The sequence below is a fragment of the Micromys minutus genome (genome assembly GCF_963924665.1).
Source record: "Micromys minutus genome assembly, chromosome: 3".
Taxonomy (NCBI): Eukaryota; Metazoa; Chordata; class Mammalia; order Rodentia; family Muridae; genus Micromys; species Micromys minutus.
The window spans coordinates 91,856,760-91,874,588 of NC_137972.1; the positions used below are offsets into that span (position 1 = coordinate 91,856,760).

The 17,829-nt window shown below is 47.3% G+C and overlaps 1 protein-coding gene across 2 annotated transcripts in view; it reads left to right on the top strand.

Moving 5' to 3' along the window:
- Positions 1-17,829, top strand: part of PRKCE (protein kinase C epsilon) — a 465,526-nt gene that overhangs the window by 282,887 nt on the left and 164,810 nt on the right. For both annotated transcript variants that reach the window (XM_080914609.1, XM_080914608.1), the window contains exons 3-6: positions 3,475-3,637; positions 6,414-6,448; positions 7,627-7,712; positions 12,301-12,430. In XM_080914609.1, coding sequence (XP_080770735.1) covers positions 3,475-3,637; positions 6,414-6,448; positions 7,627-7,712; positions 12,301-12,430 — 414 coding nt within the window. The remainder of the gene's footprint in view (positions 1-3,474; positions 3,638-6,413; positions 6,449-7,626; positions 7,713-12,300; positions 12,431-17,829) is intronic.

Below are 17,829 nucleotides of genomic sequence, written 5' to 3' on the forward strand. Positions count from 1 at the left end.
TGTAGTAGTTCACACCTGTGGTCTTAGCACTGTGGACTTGAAGGATTGTGTAGTCCAGGCCAGTCTGGAGCACAGAGCAAATTCTAGAATGGCCGTAGCAAGGCCCACCTATGAAGTGGTGAGTGGGCGGAGCAAAGGATGGGTGGATATGAAATGTGATCTCTCTCCTCTCCAGGGAGCCAGTTCATTACTCGACGATTTAAGCATATTAAAAAAAAATTTTTTTTGAAAAAATCTTGGAGTAAAAAAATACTATCCAGTTACTCTAGCATGCTATAAGTCTTTGCAGTTACCCTGAGCCATTGATTGATACAAGGTCATTCTATATTCTCTATACATCTCCCACGTTGCTCTGGGGTATGCGCATGGTTTTGACTTGCTGTAGATGTAATACATCTCTAGACCACTGTATTAATCCTGAGCTAGACCACTGTATTAATCATAAGCTAGACCACTGTATTAATCCTGAGCTAGACCACTGTATTAATCATGAGCTAGACCACTGTATTAATCTTGAGCTAGACCACTGTATTAATCTTACGCAAGTTCTTTTTCTTGAACTTGATGAAATGAGAGACATCTGTAGCTCACGATTGCATAGCTTTTGTCTGTATTTAGTCATTGACCTAGAGCTAATTCCCACGGAATTCCAAGCCGGACCTCCATGAATGTTTGTGTTTGCTATGTATTATAATATTGCTTTCTGAAGATGTATGTCATGTGCTGTTTTCTCTAGCAGTGAGTGAATCAGTTTCCTCAAAGCATGTGGATAACTAGCAATGTCATTTAAAGCAAAGCTGTGGCTTTAGTAGGTAGGAAATGGCATGTCCATGCTATATTAATAATGTTGTTTCACATTCTCAAAATTCCTAAGAGTGCATAGTTTATATTTTTACATCCACAGTTTTGAGAATTTTATACATGAGGACTGTCTTACATCATTACATCATCTCTTCCCTCCTCTCCATTCCAGTTCCTCTCATGTCTCCTCCCTACTGCCTCTCAAGTTTGTGACCTCTTCTTTTTTTATTATTAAAACTACACACACAGAGAGATAACACACAACCATAATTTCTTCTCTTCTTTTCATCACTGCCTCTTTTCAATCTCCCCCTCTCTATAGATAGATAGATAGATAGATGATAGATAGATAGATAGATAGATGATAGATGGATGGATGGATGGATAGATAGATGATGGATGGATGGATGTATATAGAGATAGATAGATAGGTAGATAGATGATAGATGGATGGATGGATAGATAGATAGATAGACAGATAGATAGATAATAGATGGATGAATGGATGGATAGATAGATAGATAGATAGATAGATAGATAGATGGATGGATGAATGGATGGATAGATAGATGGATGGATGGATGGATGGATGGATGGACGGACGGACGGACGGACAGACAGACAGACAGAAAGATAGATAGATAGATAGATAGATAGATAGATAGATAGATAGATGTCCACTCGGCCTTTCTCGTGCATCCTTCTTTCTGCTTAACTCCTCACCCCTGTTCCCTTACCCATCGTCACACTTAGCTCTTGGATAAAACGCTCCCCTCAGTGACCACTCTCCTTCAATACTACCGTGCTCTGCCATCCCCATTCCCAGAGGGCACCCGTGTCTGCAGTGACCTCTTTCTAGTTTCCTGGTTTCTCCAGGTACTCTTAGTTGACCACACAGAATGAGCATAGCCTGACCTTGAGTCTCCAGCCATCCCCTTGCCTCAGCCTCTGTGACCTGTTACTTCCCTATACATTTGACATAAAATATAACTTAAAAAGGCAAGGCAGATATGCTCCGCAGCTGAAGTAGTAGAAATCTCCCAGCATGTTCCATTCAGACAGACTCCGTGTGCAGGACTGACCCTTGGCCGTATTCCTGACTTGCACAGACACCTCCTGTTTACCTATCTTCATAGCCTTATACAACTTCCCACCAGTATCCACCACCCCTCCCAGAAGTATCTGAAAATAAGTGCAGTTGACTTCATTGGTGCTGTATTGCCCCTCTAAGTCAGAGTGAACTCAGCTTGGAACATTTGATTGAACTAGCAGGCATCCCTGCAGAAAGCTAAGCAGTGAGCTCCCAGGAAAGGCTATGCCCCAATTATGGCAGAGTTCCTCTGAGAAAATTAGATTGGGCTTCTTGCCGTTTGAACTGCAAACAGTTTTCCAGGATTCAGACAACCAGAAAACTTGTAAATCTAATTGTCTCTGAAACACATTCAGAGTGGATCTACTACTGCTCTGTGGTTTTACGAAAGAAGTAAAGGTTTTTTTGTTTTACTTTCCTTTTTTTTTTTTTTCCAAAAAGAAGACACAAGGCCATGCTTGGGGTTGGAGTTTTGTAGACTGAGTTCATAACAAGGAATTCCTCCTTATTGGGTTGTATTTTCAGTTATTTATTTTCTTCTTGTGAGAGCTAGGGAATGCTCAGGGCTAGTGAGATGCCACCAGGAGTGCAGAAGCCACGGAGTTCTAGCCTCACGATTCGTGTGATGGTCAGAGAAGACCAACTCCTGAATGGTCCTCTCCACATGTACCCTGTGACTGTGCTTGCACACGAGTGCATGCTCATACGTGCACACTCGAGGGAAGAGATCCCTGGCTCCACTCACCAGAGGTGTCCCTGTGACACCTTGCATGTGGCAGGGTAGGAAATGATGGGTTATCTATACTAAGAAAGGAGCCAGCATTACCAGAGACACTTTGAAGCAACAGCCACACTTTAAAAAGAAACCCCAGGCAAACCGAAAACCAGGAAATAAAACTCCGACAGGCAGATCCCCTTCTTCACCATCTGGGGCTGTGTGTGTGTGTGTGTGTGTGTGTGTGTGTGTGTGTGTGTGCGTGCGTGCACACACAAGCATTCTGCAGCTACCAGGCCACCCAGGTGCTGTTGTGCCTGAGATTATCTCTGTTCTGCCTTCAATGTCATCCCTGCCTTCTCTTCCTCTTGACCTTTGAGAAAGGTCACTTGCTCTAATCTGAGTATGAGAGAGGAGGAAGATGTTAGATTTATGAGATTCTACCCGAAACCCGTCAGCAAGTGAATTCTGGTGCACCCTGTGTGGGCGACAGTGTAGCTCTCCTTATTGAGAGAGACTCGTGGTGAAGGGGTCTGACTTGATTGCCCAAGCTCACACCACTTAAAAGTTTGCTAAGATGGAATGTTAGACATTATGACCCCCTAGACCCTCAGACTGTGTAGGCTGAGCAAAGAGGGTGTGAGGGAATGGGAACAGCGTGGTTTAGAATGGACTGTAAGGATGTAGGTAGACATCACACGATGTACGTGAATTCTGGTTCAACCCACCCAGGAGGCTCACTTCCTTCGTCTGATCACTGAGACTCCTCAGACCATCATCATCCCCCCTCCCCCGCTTAACCCACCTATACCCAAAGGTCAGTGTTGGGGTGCACTAACACTGTTCTCCTCTCTGCTTATGTCTTCAGCAGCCCCTAAAGACAATGAAGAGCGAGTGTTCAGGGAGCGTATGCGGCCAAGGAAGAGGCAAGGGGCCGTCAGGCGCAGGGTCCACCAGGTCAATGGCCACAAGTTCATGGCCACATACTTGCGGCAACCCACCTACTGCTCCCACTGCAGAGATTTCATCTGGTAAGTCCCAAGAGAAGGGAGGGTGAGGCTTGGGATGGGAGATAAAGAACTTCAGTCAAAAGTGCTGATGCGGAGGAAAGAGGCTTTCTTCTGGGCACGGTGGCACATGCCTTTGATCCTAGGATTTCTCACAGAGGCAGAAGCAGGCCGAACTCTGAGTTCAAAGCCAGCCTGGCATACATAGCAGGTCCAGAGCTACATAGGAAGTCCAGAGAGGGGGGCAGAGTGGGGAAAGAGAGAGAGGGGCTAGAGAGAGGGAAGGAGGGAGAGAGAGAGAAAAAGAGAGGGATGGAGAGGGAGAGAGAGATAGAGAGGAAGAGAGGGGAGAAAGAGAAAGAGAGAGGGGGAGAGAGAGGGATAGAGAGAGAGACAGAGAGGGAGAGAGAAATTGAAACTTTTCCCATGAAACCAAATAATGAATGAAATAATGTTCTTCCAGACAGAAGCATCACATTTTAATTTGAAAACAAGGGAGAGATTTCTCTAATAAAGTCCAAGTATGCTGTATATTAACTTTAGGAGCTCGATCTATAGTAATTTCATCATCTTACTTTAGAACTCTGATTTTAAGGTTTAAAAGGCAGACCTCAATAAGGAAGAAGTATCACTTTGCTTGAATCACATCACAGTATGAACCTGTCAAGAGCCTTCAAATTTCTGATGATAACAATAATGGTTTTCCTTAATAAAGCGGCTGGGATGAGGGTATGAAATTGAAAGCTTTCACAGGAGTTAGATTCTTTTTTTTTTTTTTTTTTAACAGACTTAGTTCATTTATTTTGTCTTTTATAAAAACCCTTATGTGGTAGCCACAGCTGGAGCCTGGGTCCTCTGAACAGAGACTCTGGTGTGGGTTTTCACAAGATGATCAGTGAATTCCTGATAAGGAAACTTGGTGAACACAGTTTCTTTCCAGAGGTCAGGGGTCAAGTAGCTGTACGTTTTTGAGATGGCATCAAAGGTGGCCTTGGCAAAGTTGCCCAGGGTGGCAGTGCAGCCTCTGGCTGAAGTGTAGCAGTCATCTATGCCAGCCATCATCAGAAGCTTCTTGGGCACAGGAGCAGAGACAATGCCAGTGCCTCTGGGGGCAGGAATGAGACGCACCAGCACAGAGCCACAGCGGCCTGTCACCTTGCATGGGACAGTGTGGGGCTTGCCAATCTTGTTCCCCCAGTAGCCTCTCCTCACAGGGACGATGGAAAGCTTGGCCAGGTTGATGGCCCCTTGGATGGCAGTGGCAACCTCCTTGGAGCACTTAACACCAAGACCAACGTGACCATTGTAGTCCCCAATATCGACGAAAGCCTTGACCTTGGTCTGCTGGCCAGCCCGGGTCTGCTTCTGCACTGGCATAATTTTCAGACCCTCGTCCTTTAGAGATGCACCCAGGAAAAAGTCGATAATCTCAGACTCCTTAATGGGCGGGGAGAACAGGTAGATCTCCCCCAAAGACTTGATCTTCATGTCCTTAACCAGGCGGCCCAGCTTGGTGACGGGGATCCACTCCTTGTCTTCAGCTTTACCTCCACAAGCCCCGCAGCCTCGACCAAGACTGCGGGCCCCTAAGACTGCTGCCAAATCCTCCGCGGAAGCCGCCGCAGCCTCCTAAGCCTCGGCCCCCCGGGTCCTCCGGGCCCTCCCGCTGTACCGGCGTCATCCGCCATTTGGTGTTTTCCCGAAGAAGAAGAAGCTGGAGTTAGATTCTGATTTTTAAAAATGAGTTTTACTTATGTATATTAAAGACTAAACTGAAGCAGACTTTCTGGCATATTCTCTGAGTTCTTTGATCAGCACACGTGGATCCACTGAGGCGAGCGAATGGGGGCCAAGTTTCAGTATCAGCATCTGAACTGGGCTTCTGAAGAACCCTGGAGTTCTAGAAGACACCAGTTTTAATCTTTGTCATAAAGCAAGTCACTGAGCTTGGCATGGCCACTTGAAGTGACATCGCTTAGACACACCCACCCGAACACACACACACACACACACACACACACACACATACACACACACTCAGACTTCTGCCATTCCTGTTTGGGTTACGAGGTTTGGGAACACCCCGAGTTCCTGGGAATGTCCCAAATGACTTATTGTTCCTTCTTCTGGGGTGAGGACTCTAGGAAGCTTTCTAACACGCTCTCTTCACGTATCCAAAACAAAGGAGTGCAGGCGTGAACCTAGCCAGCAGACATGTGAGTTTCAGGTACCGGGAGGCAGGGATTTGGCCGAGTAGGTGGGCCTGTGCTGTTTCCAGGCTAACTAACCTTGCCAGGGGAACCCTACTGTGACTGTGGAAGGAACCTTTCTAACGGTTGACCAGGCCCTTAATCCTAACTATAGACTGCCCATGATTCTTGACAGGCTTTGGTATGCCCATGGCATTTGCCAGCTGATGGCAGGCCTTCTCTACCATCACAGATCCCTCTCTAGGATTGGGGGAGTCACCTTCTCTCCATGAAGAGGAGACTGTTTTAGTTGACTGGCTTCCGTCCCAAGCAAGGAGGATTACTTGTGGCTTTCTAGAACATTGCTACCACAACTGCTGTGAATGTTTGCACAGAAAAGCAAATCTTGATTCAGGCAAGCCCTGAGCCTGCTCCACAGTGAGGCTGTCCCTGCGGCCTTCTGGAAGGCGTGCTTAACCCTCCACACAGTGGTGAAACGACACTGCTCAGCAGAGTCCACGGTACTCAGCACAGCATGCATGGTGGCCAGAGTTGGGTATTTCTGTGTGTTTCTCTTTTGACCTAGTAAAATTCTGTCTTCTTCCTTTCAGGGGTGTCATAGGAAAACAGGGATACCAATGCCAAGGTAAGAGGCATTTTATGAACTTAAGCCCATGGTTGGATTAAGACTATAATCCCTTCTGGAAGGTGCTGGATTAGAAACATTTAGTCGTTGTGCAGTTCCACTGTCCATCCTCCCCGAGGAGTATGGCCTCTCTCCTTTGTCACTGCCTGGCTGTTACTCTTATGCATGTAGGATACATGCCACCAAAGTACTGCCTATCCCCCATGACATCGTAGCCACAGTGGTAGGGGGCAGCAGTACTTTGATCCCCCCGCCCCCGCCATAGGTGTGGCACTTGAATGGAGCCACACACTCTCTTGTTTGGGTTTCTCCTGTTCTCACGCCCCCTTCCCAGGCTCTCTGGGGGTGCTCTCTCACCTCAGTGGGAGCCCTGGATGGCTCTTGCTGAATGTCTCCATGATTTCCACTGTGAAATCGTTATTAAACACTTGCAGTTTCCTTGACCGGTTGAGGATTGCATTTCTCTAGCTAACTGGCTGCAATAGACAAGGTCACGTGGCACAGGAAGATAGAAATGAGATGAGGTCACGTCCAGATTTCTCTCTAGTGAGGATCGGGAGGCCAGGCCATTCCTTCAGGGTCGAACTTAAGTCTTACTTCAAGCAGAACTTGGGGTGGTTCTGCTATGGTTGGTGAGCGTGTAAATGCGTGCAGCTACCTCCTTAACCACTGAGGAGCCACACTGCCCCGTGACCCTGCAGAGCTCTAGGCCACACTTTGTGGACTTACTAAATTCAGTGGAAATTTTATAGCTCGGCACATGAAAGTGAACATAAGGCAGATTTTTTTTTTAAAGTCCAAGAACTTGTGTATCATATGATCTATCCCCAACACCCTAAATAGTCCTGTGTCATGGCCCTGAGTGGGAAACGGAACCTTTAATAGAGAGCAGGGCAAAGGGTGGTCCCTGACCTCGGCTATGGCAGCAGGAAGGCTGAGTAGCTTTCTCAAAGCCTTTGAGCATCGATTTCTTCCTTCTGCACCCAGGCAGCCCCTTGGTCCTTGGTGGCAGAGTACTTTTGAAACGTTACATTAAAAGCTTGTGGAGGGCATGCTGCTAGGTTAGGAGGTTGTCAGAAGGGGCGCAGCTCTGGTCGTGTCTCCTGATGAAATTTTGGGGTGGGATCTTGGTGGCCCCGCTCATCACTCAAACGTCTTCTGTTTTTCACCGTTGACAGTTTGCACTTGCGTGGTCCACAAGCGATGTCATGAGCTCATTATTACGAAGTGCGCTGGGCTAAAGAAACAGGAAACCCCTGACGAGGTAAATATTTACAAGGCTGGAATTCTGTGCTTTCTTCCTTACCAGCCTCTCCCTCCTCTGTCCCTGATGTGATCCCCAAGCGAGTCTTATCTCTCTGAGCGCCTGCCGTTGTCTTCATTGTGTTGAGCAAAAATGAAGGGGGTTGGCCACAGTCTGTTGGCTTGGAGCACCATCAATTCGATTGCATGAGCACAGCACTTAGATTTACCCAAGTCAAGCGAAGCGGGAGCCTAGAGCTGAAAATCATGAGGGGAATGTGGAGATTCTATTCCTGTCTGTCTGTCTGTCTGTCTGTCTGTCTATGTATCTATGCATCTATGCACCTAATATGTATGTATGTATGTATGTATGTATGTATGTGTGTATGTGTGTATGTATGTGTGTATGTATGTATGTATGTGTGTGTATATATGTATGTATGTATGTATGTATGTATTATCTATCTATCTATCTATCTATCTATCTATCTATCTATCTATCTATCTATCTATCTATCTTTAAGACAGGCTCTTTATGGAGCTCCGGTTGTCCTGGAACTCATGTAGACCAGGCTAGCCTCTCTTAAGAATCTACTCACCTCTGCCTCCCGAGTTCTAGGGTTGAAGGCATGCACCTCTATGCTTGGCTTTGAAATGGAGACTCTTGTTTCGTTCCCTCATAGGAACTCTGAAATGGCCCAGTGATAAGTTCATGTGCAGGCACTGATCAACACACAGCAGGAGCCAAATGTTAATGAGGTGGTTGGAACCAGAGTGGAACGAAAAACCCAAGAGTACTTAGGAGACAGAGGTTAGAATAATGTTGAGCACTTCCTGTGCCTGGCTCAGAAACACTTTAACACATATTTTTACTGATAGAGCAGGTATTATTGTTCTCATCTTAGCACAGAGAGCCTAAGACAGAGCTACAAGGAGAAAGAGCTGGCCGTATTCAGACCCGGGCGGTCTGCTCTGTCCCAGAGAGTGAGTCCAGACCCCCGTCTCTTAGAAACTGGGTTAGACTGGCTGTCAGGAAGTGTCTATGGCTCTGAGAATGTGCACTTCCACCTGGGAGCCGGGCTTCGCCTAAGACCCAGACTCTCTGGTTCTCAACCGTCCTGAGGCTGTGACTGTTTAGTGTGGGTCCTCATATGTAGTGACTGACCCCCCAACTATAAAATTATGTTTGTTGCTACTTTATAACTGTAATTTGGCCACTGCTGCTAATTGTAGTGGAAATATCTGTGTTTTCCAGTGGTCTCAGGTGACCTGTATAAAAAATAGTTAGAACCCCTCACCCCCCTCCCCCCGCCCCATACCCCTGGAGGTCACGACCCACAGGTTGAGAAGCGCTAAATCAGCTAGCAGTCCCATCGGTGGGCTAGAAGGCCTTCCTGGGGGAGGTGGCAGTTAGTGAAGAACACAGAGGTCATCTGTGCCCAGAACGTGAATGTCAACGGTGTGCTTCCAACAAGTCCCAGTGTACTAAGCACCGCACATCAGTCACTAGACTCAGGTCAGAGGAACCCGGAGGACCAGACTCCTGGCTATAGAGTGAATGTGTAATCAGGGTCCCCAAGTGACTTATAGGGTCCTTCTACCTACGTCCTAATAAGTGTGAGCTGAGCAGGAATGTCGCATCCAGGACCTTTTTCGTCCTTGAGTCTCTCTTGCTCCTGTGTTTCCTCCAAAAGCAGCAACGAGCAAGGCTGTAACTCAATCTTCTGTGCTCCTGAGGATACGCTGAGACCCCCACAGCTGTGTACAGGGGGTCTGGTTAAATGTGAAACCCAGAGACTGCAATATAGCTTAGGTGGCACCATGTCTATATCCCCGGTTCCACATAACCCAAGCACAGGGGTGTACACCTTAAATCCCGACACTAGGAAGACAGAGACAGGAAGAAGGAAGCTCATGGTCGTTTTTGGCTCATGGTGAGGTCAAGGCCAGCCTGAGATATTTGAGACTCAGTCCCAAGGAAGGAAAAATACAGTACAACCCGGCAGCTCTTTCACCTGACCCTTGACCTCGGAGCATAACCTGCAGCCCATGGTTACCGTCACTGCTTTCACATAAGGATGGAGAGGGAGACGACATGCTTTAGTGCCTGACTTCCTTCCCGTGGACATTCAGTTGACTATTTACTAGGCACTTCCTGCATGGCAGACATTATGCACTGTCCAGTGGTAGCAAAGAGCACATAAACTCCGACTGTGCGGTTCTCACCGGTCTTGCCTGGGAACCTCAGGTCTCTGATGTTTACTTTGTGGAAGGGGCATATCCCATAATACTCTGGGTTTTGAATAGTTAGAAACCAAGATTAGAAGCACACAGATACCACTCAACCTGGCACGGATGCTTCCTTCTGTCTTTCCTAACAGACTGAGCAGTGATGTCTCCAGTGAGGCTCCTGAGTGTGGCCTATACCCAGAGACAAATGGTCAGCATCTCAAGAATGGGGTTTCTTAGAATGGTAGGGTTGATAGCCATCCTGGCGTGCCTGTGCCTCTGGAGGCCGGCATGTTTCTGTTATCAATGAGTGCCTCTCATTGGGTAACTAGTCTTTAATTTATTCCCACATCCATTTTACACACACACACACACACACACACACACACACAGCACATGCTTCATTTCCAACATCCTCTGTTCAGAAAGTACTCAACTTTAGTAATGAGTTTGAAGCCAGCTTGGGCTCCGTAGAAAGACTCCATCTCAAACACAAACAAACCGAAGTGTTCTGACAAGGACGGACACCTTGGGTGTTTTCTATCCCACTGTGAGCACTTGGCCAGCTGCGTGTCTGTGTCAGTCTGTGGGCTCCTTGTTGGTGCAGTAAACAGAAATGCTCTGTTTTCCTGTGACCTTGGCTTTCGTCTGTTTTTAAATCTTTCAAGTTTCTCTGTATGCACACACAAACCCCCACGGACATGTTTACTTGTGTGTGTGTGTTGTCTTGGTGTTTGCTTCTCCATATGACTCTGTCGTGTTCTTGTGTATGTTTCTCATTATCTCACTCTCTTTTCACTGTTCTAATACCTCAGAATCTTTGTTGATCCCAACTGAGATTCGTACAGCGGTCTCCAACCCCATAATGGCCTCCTGAGCTGCGGACAACTTTCCTACCTTTCACTTTAGTGCCATTCATACCCTTATTGAGTTATTCCTGGTAGGCTACCTTCTCTTCTCATATGTGTCTACTGTATCTTCAGGACTGCAGGAATTGAGTGGACGGTGACCTCATCAGTCTTAGGTATCAGAAAGGGACATGTCTGTTTGACACACATGACACATGTATGCCATAAACCTAAGGTGGGTGGGAACAGTTATCCTCAGTAATCCTGGAAAATGTATACTCTGACAGGACCCTAATGGATGGCCCACAGATAAGAGAGGATTCTGGCTCCATGGGAGGACCAACCATTTCTGGGAGCTAGCTAACAAAAGACACCATAGGCAGGGCTTCACGGCCGCACCCTGATAAGTGTGTGTATCCAGCCCTCACTGTTCCTCTCCAAGGGCGCCTTCCCACGCCGCATTCATCTGATGATCCAAGGCGCCCTACACATCCTCCCTGGTTCCTAGGGTCAGAAGTGCATCTTTCTTCCCAGGCTTTCCAGCCCTGTCTGAGAAGGGCTGGTTCATGCGGCTGCCTCACCAGGTGGACAAGGAGTAGCTCTAGGGAGGTTCTGAGAAGACTCAGGAAGGTGACCTGTGCTGACTAGTGACTCTCAGGTAGAAACCTTTATGTCCCCTTCATTTCTCCTCCCTTAGTTTGCTGGCCTCACCCTCCTAGGACATCAGGTGGTGCAGAGAGACTATCCTTACATCCCCGATGAGAAATCTCAAGGTCCTGAGGAACCAGGAAACCCAGAGCCGAACCCCTGCCCAGACACCCATAGCTGAGCCCCTGCCTATACCTGAGGATATTTTGGCCAATATCCTTTCTGTTTATTCTGTCTCCTTTTCACTAATGAGCAAGTAGTGGATTAGAACCTTGAGCCCTAGAATTGGACATGTGGGGGACGTGGGCTTGAGACACGGCCTGCTTTTGCATCTCTTTCCATGTTTCAGAATCCCACAGTGCTTTGCTTCCTTGTCAGCAAAGTTGAGGAACCAGTAGCCCCACCGTCTGACAGTGGTTTAAGGCAATAGTGCCGTAACTCAGTGTCCTGTGGCATCGCTGCAGCACCCATTGGCATCTTCCAGCTGTGCTGTGAACACGGGCTACTTCCTGGGATCTTGGGTTTCATCTTTAAGTTGTCAGAAGCTTCTCTTTCCTGGACTAGACCTCTGTGCACAAAGCAGTGATAATAGTACCCAGTGACGTCTTGTGACTGACTTGAGCGTGAAGTGCTCATTGCTAATTGTCTGTTGTGGTCATGTAGAGGCCTGACATCTTGGAGCACGCATGGGAAGCAGTCTCATCTTGCCCGTGCATAGGTCATGGGATGACTTCGGAGGTGAAAGCAGGCAGGGAAGAGGTTCCCTTCAGGGTCCTGAGATGGTTTGTGTCCCCAGAGAATGGGACTCTCTAAGAATCCATCCAGGAACCTAGGGAGCAATGAGCTCCCTAAAGAAGCTGATGGTGTGTCTTCCTGTTCCTGCAGGTGGGCTCCCAACGGTTCAGCGTCAACATGCCCCACAAGTTCGGGATTCACAACTACAAGGTCCCTACGTTCTGTGACCACTGTGGGTCCCTGCTCTGGGGCCTCTTGCGGCAGGGCTTACAGTGTAAAGGTGAGTCTCTTCCTGAGCCCTCAGCCAATATTCATGTGCCCTTCCCTTTACTTCTCCCTTTTGCAAAAAAACATTCTGTCCTTGTAGCATTTCTTCCTAAGTGGGTTCCAGATTTGGCTGGAACCCTTGATAAGGCATCATATCCTGACCGTTTGCCTCTTAAGACCTCTCTTGGAAGAAAGTGGCCAGGAGTGTAGAGGGAATGTGACAAGGAAGACATGGTTGTGCCTCATAAAGTGGCTACAACCTGGGGAAAACAATGGAAGATTTAAAGAAAAGAGTCACTGGGCTGGAAGGGGAGGGGTATGGTTTTTGAAGAGTAATGAAGAAATAGGTATAAATTGGTGGTTTTCCCTCTCCAGCCTTGCTCAGAGCTGACTTGTGGAGAAAGTCACACTAGGGCATTGACACTTGCGGTATCTTACTGGTCCTCTATGGGCTGTACATGGAAGGCCACATCCCCATGACAGAAACTGAGGCTAAGAAATAGAGTAATGTGTACATGTCTCACAGCATAGTAACAGAAATGGAAACCCCATCTCAGGTTTCCCCCTCTGCCCCTGCTATGCCACCTCCTAACTGTCTGTTCCAATGAGTGTCATGGTAGCCTCAGTGATAGCACACCAACGTCACACATGGGAACATATTCAAGGAGCCTGAATAAAGGGCCTGGTTGTGTATATGATCCAGTGTGCCCGCAGTGTTAGACAACCATGAACAAAGATGTTTGAATGGGGAGTATTTTTAAATTAGGTCTTATTTTCTGTCCTGGTTATATGAATAAATATTAACTATCTTCTAATAAATGTAGCTTAAGGAAATAAGCAGAACACAGACACACAGAGACAGACAGAGAGAGAGAGAGAGAGAGAGAGAGAGAGAGAGACAGAGAGAGACAGAGACAGAGAGACACAGAGACAGAGACAGAGAAAGAGAGAAAGACAGACAGAGAAAGACAGACAGAAAAAGAATTTTATCTAAGCACGAGTTCCTACAGAGAAAACACTTGGCTACCACAGGAGGCACATGGCAATGGCACCTCAAGTGCAACAGTCCAGAGTGAGACTGTGTGTAGGTAATGTTTCAGAGTGTTTTGGACAGCCAGGAGGAAGATGATAATGAAGGAGAAACTGAGACAAAAGAAAGGGGAGACTTGGTGTAGCCACTGACCTATGTGGGGTCGCCATGGAGCTCTGCCCTGCTCTCCTGCTTGACCAGCTTTTACCGTTGTGATCATGCTGGTGAGCCGTCCTGGCTAGAGCTCAGCTCCTCTGTACAGCCCATGGGAAGCTCCATGAGCTCATCTCTGATGCCCTCCTACTGGGAATAGGTTCTAGTGTTTAGGAAAACAGTTTTCTCAAGAACTTGAGCCTAAAGAGATGGACCTGTGACACTGTGCTGGCCACGGTCATGCTGCACCATTAGCTTGAAATGATCTGAACCACATGGATACAAGCACTGGACATTTGCTCTGTCAGGATCTGCCCCTTTGTCAGTCGGGGGTTGTGGGAGGGGAGGACTTTGGCTAAGCGATGTGGTTAAGAGATTATGTTGCTATTGTGCAAACCGCACTGAACATACTCTACTGACAGACTGCAGTGGCCATGATGCTCTGAGTGGCATCATCTTTTAGGACCATCGTTGTCTACATTGTTTGTGGCCAGACAGTGAGGGGAATGCTTTTGTGTGCTACGGAACTTTACTTCTGTTGAAGGACAGGGAAGAAAAATATTGATAGAATGGGCATACAGCCAGAAACCTGTCTGGGGCTGGCCTCTGGCCTTTGGGCTGGTCCTTCCCTACCCTTCCTACAGAAGGGCCAGGCTGACACAATCACTGTGCAGTAGAGCGCCTCGGGCAAGGCCAGAAAAATACTGGCACTGAGCAGACAGACAGACAGACTCAGACAGACTCATTCTTCTTTTGCCTGCAAGTCTAGGCTAAGCACAGTATGAGGCACTTGGTACAGGCTCTTGCTCTGTAGAGCCTGACAGCCATTATCCACAGCCTTGCAAAGGGCTTTTGAAGTTCAGGTTACCACTGATGTGTAACCTGACAAGGGCCATTTATCCACACGCCAGTTAAGTCCTCCCATTACCTACTGCCTACGCTCCCCCACTTAGTTATCAGCCCAGCCACCCCAGGGTCAGAAGACACCAAGAGACAGTTTACTGAAGAAGCCACAGCCCCCTCACAGGCTGCAGAGCCTTCATCATGCCTGGCAAAGGTCCTCTGACTGCATCGCTGGTACACCGAGGCAGAGGCATGTCTGCTTTGGGAATGGGGGCTTCCCGCCCGGACTCTCTGACATCCATCTCAGTAACTCCTGTGGTCCCAGGCCCATGATGCTTGAGGGAGGTGGTAAACATTAGCATAAGTGCTGAGACTCTGTGGTCTGTAGACTGCAGGCTATGTCCTGGTTTGGTTACTGCCTGGTAGGGGGACTGCATGCAGGTCACTTCTGCCTTCTGTGTGTAATAGAAAGAGTTAATGCAGCCACACAAGTCAGGGGGCAGCTACGCAGAGCCACACAGAGAGACTGGTCACCCTTCTTCCTTTCCCTCCTCTCCTCCCTCTTCCTCCTCCTCTTTCTGAAACAGATTGTAACTCGAGATCCTCCTGCCTCAGCCCCTGAGGATCAGGATTATAGGCAAGTGCCGCCACACCCGCTTCTGCTTCCCTTTTATACAAAAGTTCTTTGGATGTTTTTAGAAACAAAAGAACTTTCACTCTCATCGGTTCCAAAGTTCAGACTTTTGCTACTTTTAAACCACTAGGCCCCATGTCATAGCTTTTTAAAAGTTTTGTTTTTAGAATTAAATGTGTGTGACTAATATAAAGATGCATCCTCCCTGTGAACGAGTGGGGCAAGACCTAAGAGAAAATGTGAATATATAAAGGGGTGCCCTTTATGTCTTTATACTTCCACCAGAAACTTAACTGCTGCTTAAGCTTTTGCTTTAGGTCTGCCCAAGCCTCTCTGTGCGCATTGTGCATGCCTGTAAGAGCCGTGCAAGAGCCGGCTCACCGGACACAAAGCGTGCAAGAGCCGGCTCACCCGACACAAAGTGTCTTACGGCCTACACAAGTCACCTCCTCAGCCATTGCTCTGTTGCCACCGTCAGAAGGTCGGCTTGATCTAAAATGATATCTTCAAGCCTTTTCCTTCTTATTGTGAGCCTAGCTTTAATATCAGCTTTGGAAAGGTGAGCATAGAAATACCCCCACCACACACACACACACACACACACACACACACCAGTTGTTAGAGCATAATGAAGAAGATGCAGGTCCCTGTGCCCAAATCCCAGGCTGCTCTGGCATGGCCCCACCTGTACATAGTGCGTGCTCAGCTCACCAGGAATACAAGCTACGTGGAAAAACAATAGTGGCTCTTTAAAACAAATAAGTGTCCCACCAACGCAAAGGGACTTGTTTCTTTGGGACATATCTTCATCTCTAAGAACCAATGCAAATGAATTGTTGTCTGGCAGTCAGGGCTGTGACTGGAATACCGTTTGGGGCTGACAACCGTATTTGTAATCCTTCATAGTCATGTGTGTGTGTGTGTGTGTGTGTGTGTGTGTGTGTGAGTGTGTGTGTGTGTGTTGTTCTGTTCTGTTTTATTTTAAAGAAAGGCAAAGTCCTCTTTAAAACCACTAGTTCACTAACCTCCCAACCCAAACCCATCCTGGGGAAGGACAGGTCTGACAGTTCAACACCAGAGGGCGCCAGTGGATAAGCCGAACAAACACGTTTGTTGCTCTTGGGCAAGGTAGCGCTGTCCTGTGTTGGTAGGCAGGACTGGAGAGGCGAGGGTTGCTGATTTTCGGATGGGGAGGGGTGGAAAGCCAAGCAGGGGCGAGGTGTTCTGGACTATGTGTTCTGCCTGATCACGCTCAGACCTTCCTAGTGACATCTGGTCCAGACCCAGAGGGCTAAGGTAGAGTTTTCTTGTTTTTGTAACTGAGAAAACTTCCCTTCCACACATCACACTGTCTTCATCCTGGGACATCCCTTCAGCTGGAGCCTCTATTCTGTGCCCACTCCAGGCCACTGTGTGTGTGTGTGTGTGTGTGTGTGTGTGTGTGTGTGTGTGTGTTGCACACACATGATTACATGGGTGTGCATGTGCATACATAAATATGTGAACATGAAAACAGGCCTTCAGGCATCTTATTTTATCACTTGTTGCCCAGATTTTTACTAGGTTGCTAGGGACATGAACTCAGGTCTCCATGGTTATAGAGAAAGTGCTGAGCTACCTCCCCATCCCCCCTGTGCTGGATAGTTTTATGTCAACTTGATACAGGCCAGAGTCATCAGAAGAAAGGGAGCCTCCAATCAGAAAATGCCTCCATAAGGTCATGCAAGCCTGTAGGGTATTATCTTAATTAGTGATTAATGTGGAAGGGCCCAGATCATTGTAGACGAGGCCACCACTGGGCTGGCGGTCCTGGGTTCTATACCAAAGCAGGTTGAGCAAGCCATGATGAGCAAGCCAGCAAGCAGCACTCCTCCATGGCCTCTGCATCAGCTCCTGCCTCCAGGTTCCTGCTGTACTTGAGGTCTTGCCTTAACTTCCCTCTGCAGTGAACCATGATGTGGATGTGTGAGCTAAATAAGCCCTTTCCTCCCCAAGTTGCTTTGGCCATGGTGGTTTATCACAGTAATAGAAACCCTAACTAGAAAGCAATTGAGTTAATCTAATTGAATTAAACCCTAATGCTGTATAACATATACAATATCCTCATATACTTGCCATCTGAGTATCTTTGGTGAGGTTTTTGCCTACATCTTTTGGCTATCTTTAATTGAGCTGTTGAGCTAATTTGTGTGCTCTAATTTGGATACTAGGCTGTAATAAGGGATATAGTTTGCAAATATATTTCTCTAATCTGTGGCCTGTTGTCTCCTTTGCTTTATGCTGTCTTTTGCTGAGCAGAGGTCTTCCTTTTATTGAAGTCTTGCTCACCATTAGTTATTATTATTGTCTGTCTGTCTGTCTGTCTGTCTGCTAGATCGGGTCTTTGATGACATATCTAAAATGATAAGTCCACACCCAAGATCCCAAATCTCCCCTGTCATTTTCAGGGAGCCACACAGTTTTGCATGTGGTCTATGATTCGTTCTGAGCTCACTTTTATGTCTGAGCTGAGGGTCTTGTTTGCTGGTTTTATTGTTGTTGTATGTGGATGTCAGCTGTTCCAGCACCACTTGCTGAAAGAATTAGGTTTACTTCTTCATATTAGCTTTGCTCCCTGGAAAACTACGGAATAACTATGATTTTGTGGGCTCCATTTCTGGACTCTATGTTCTGCTTTAATGACTTTCTTCTTTAACCAAGTCTGCATTGTCCTGGTTGCTTTAGCATTATAGTAAGCCTTAGGATTCAAGTC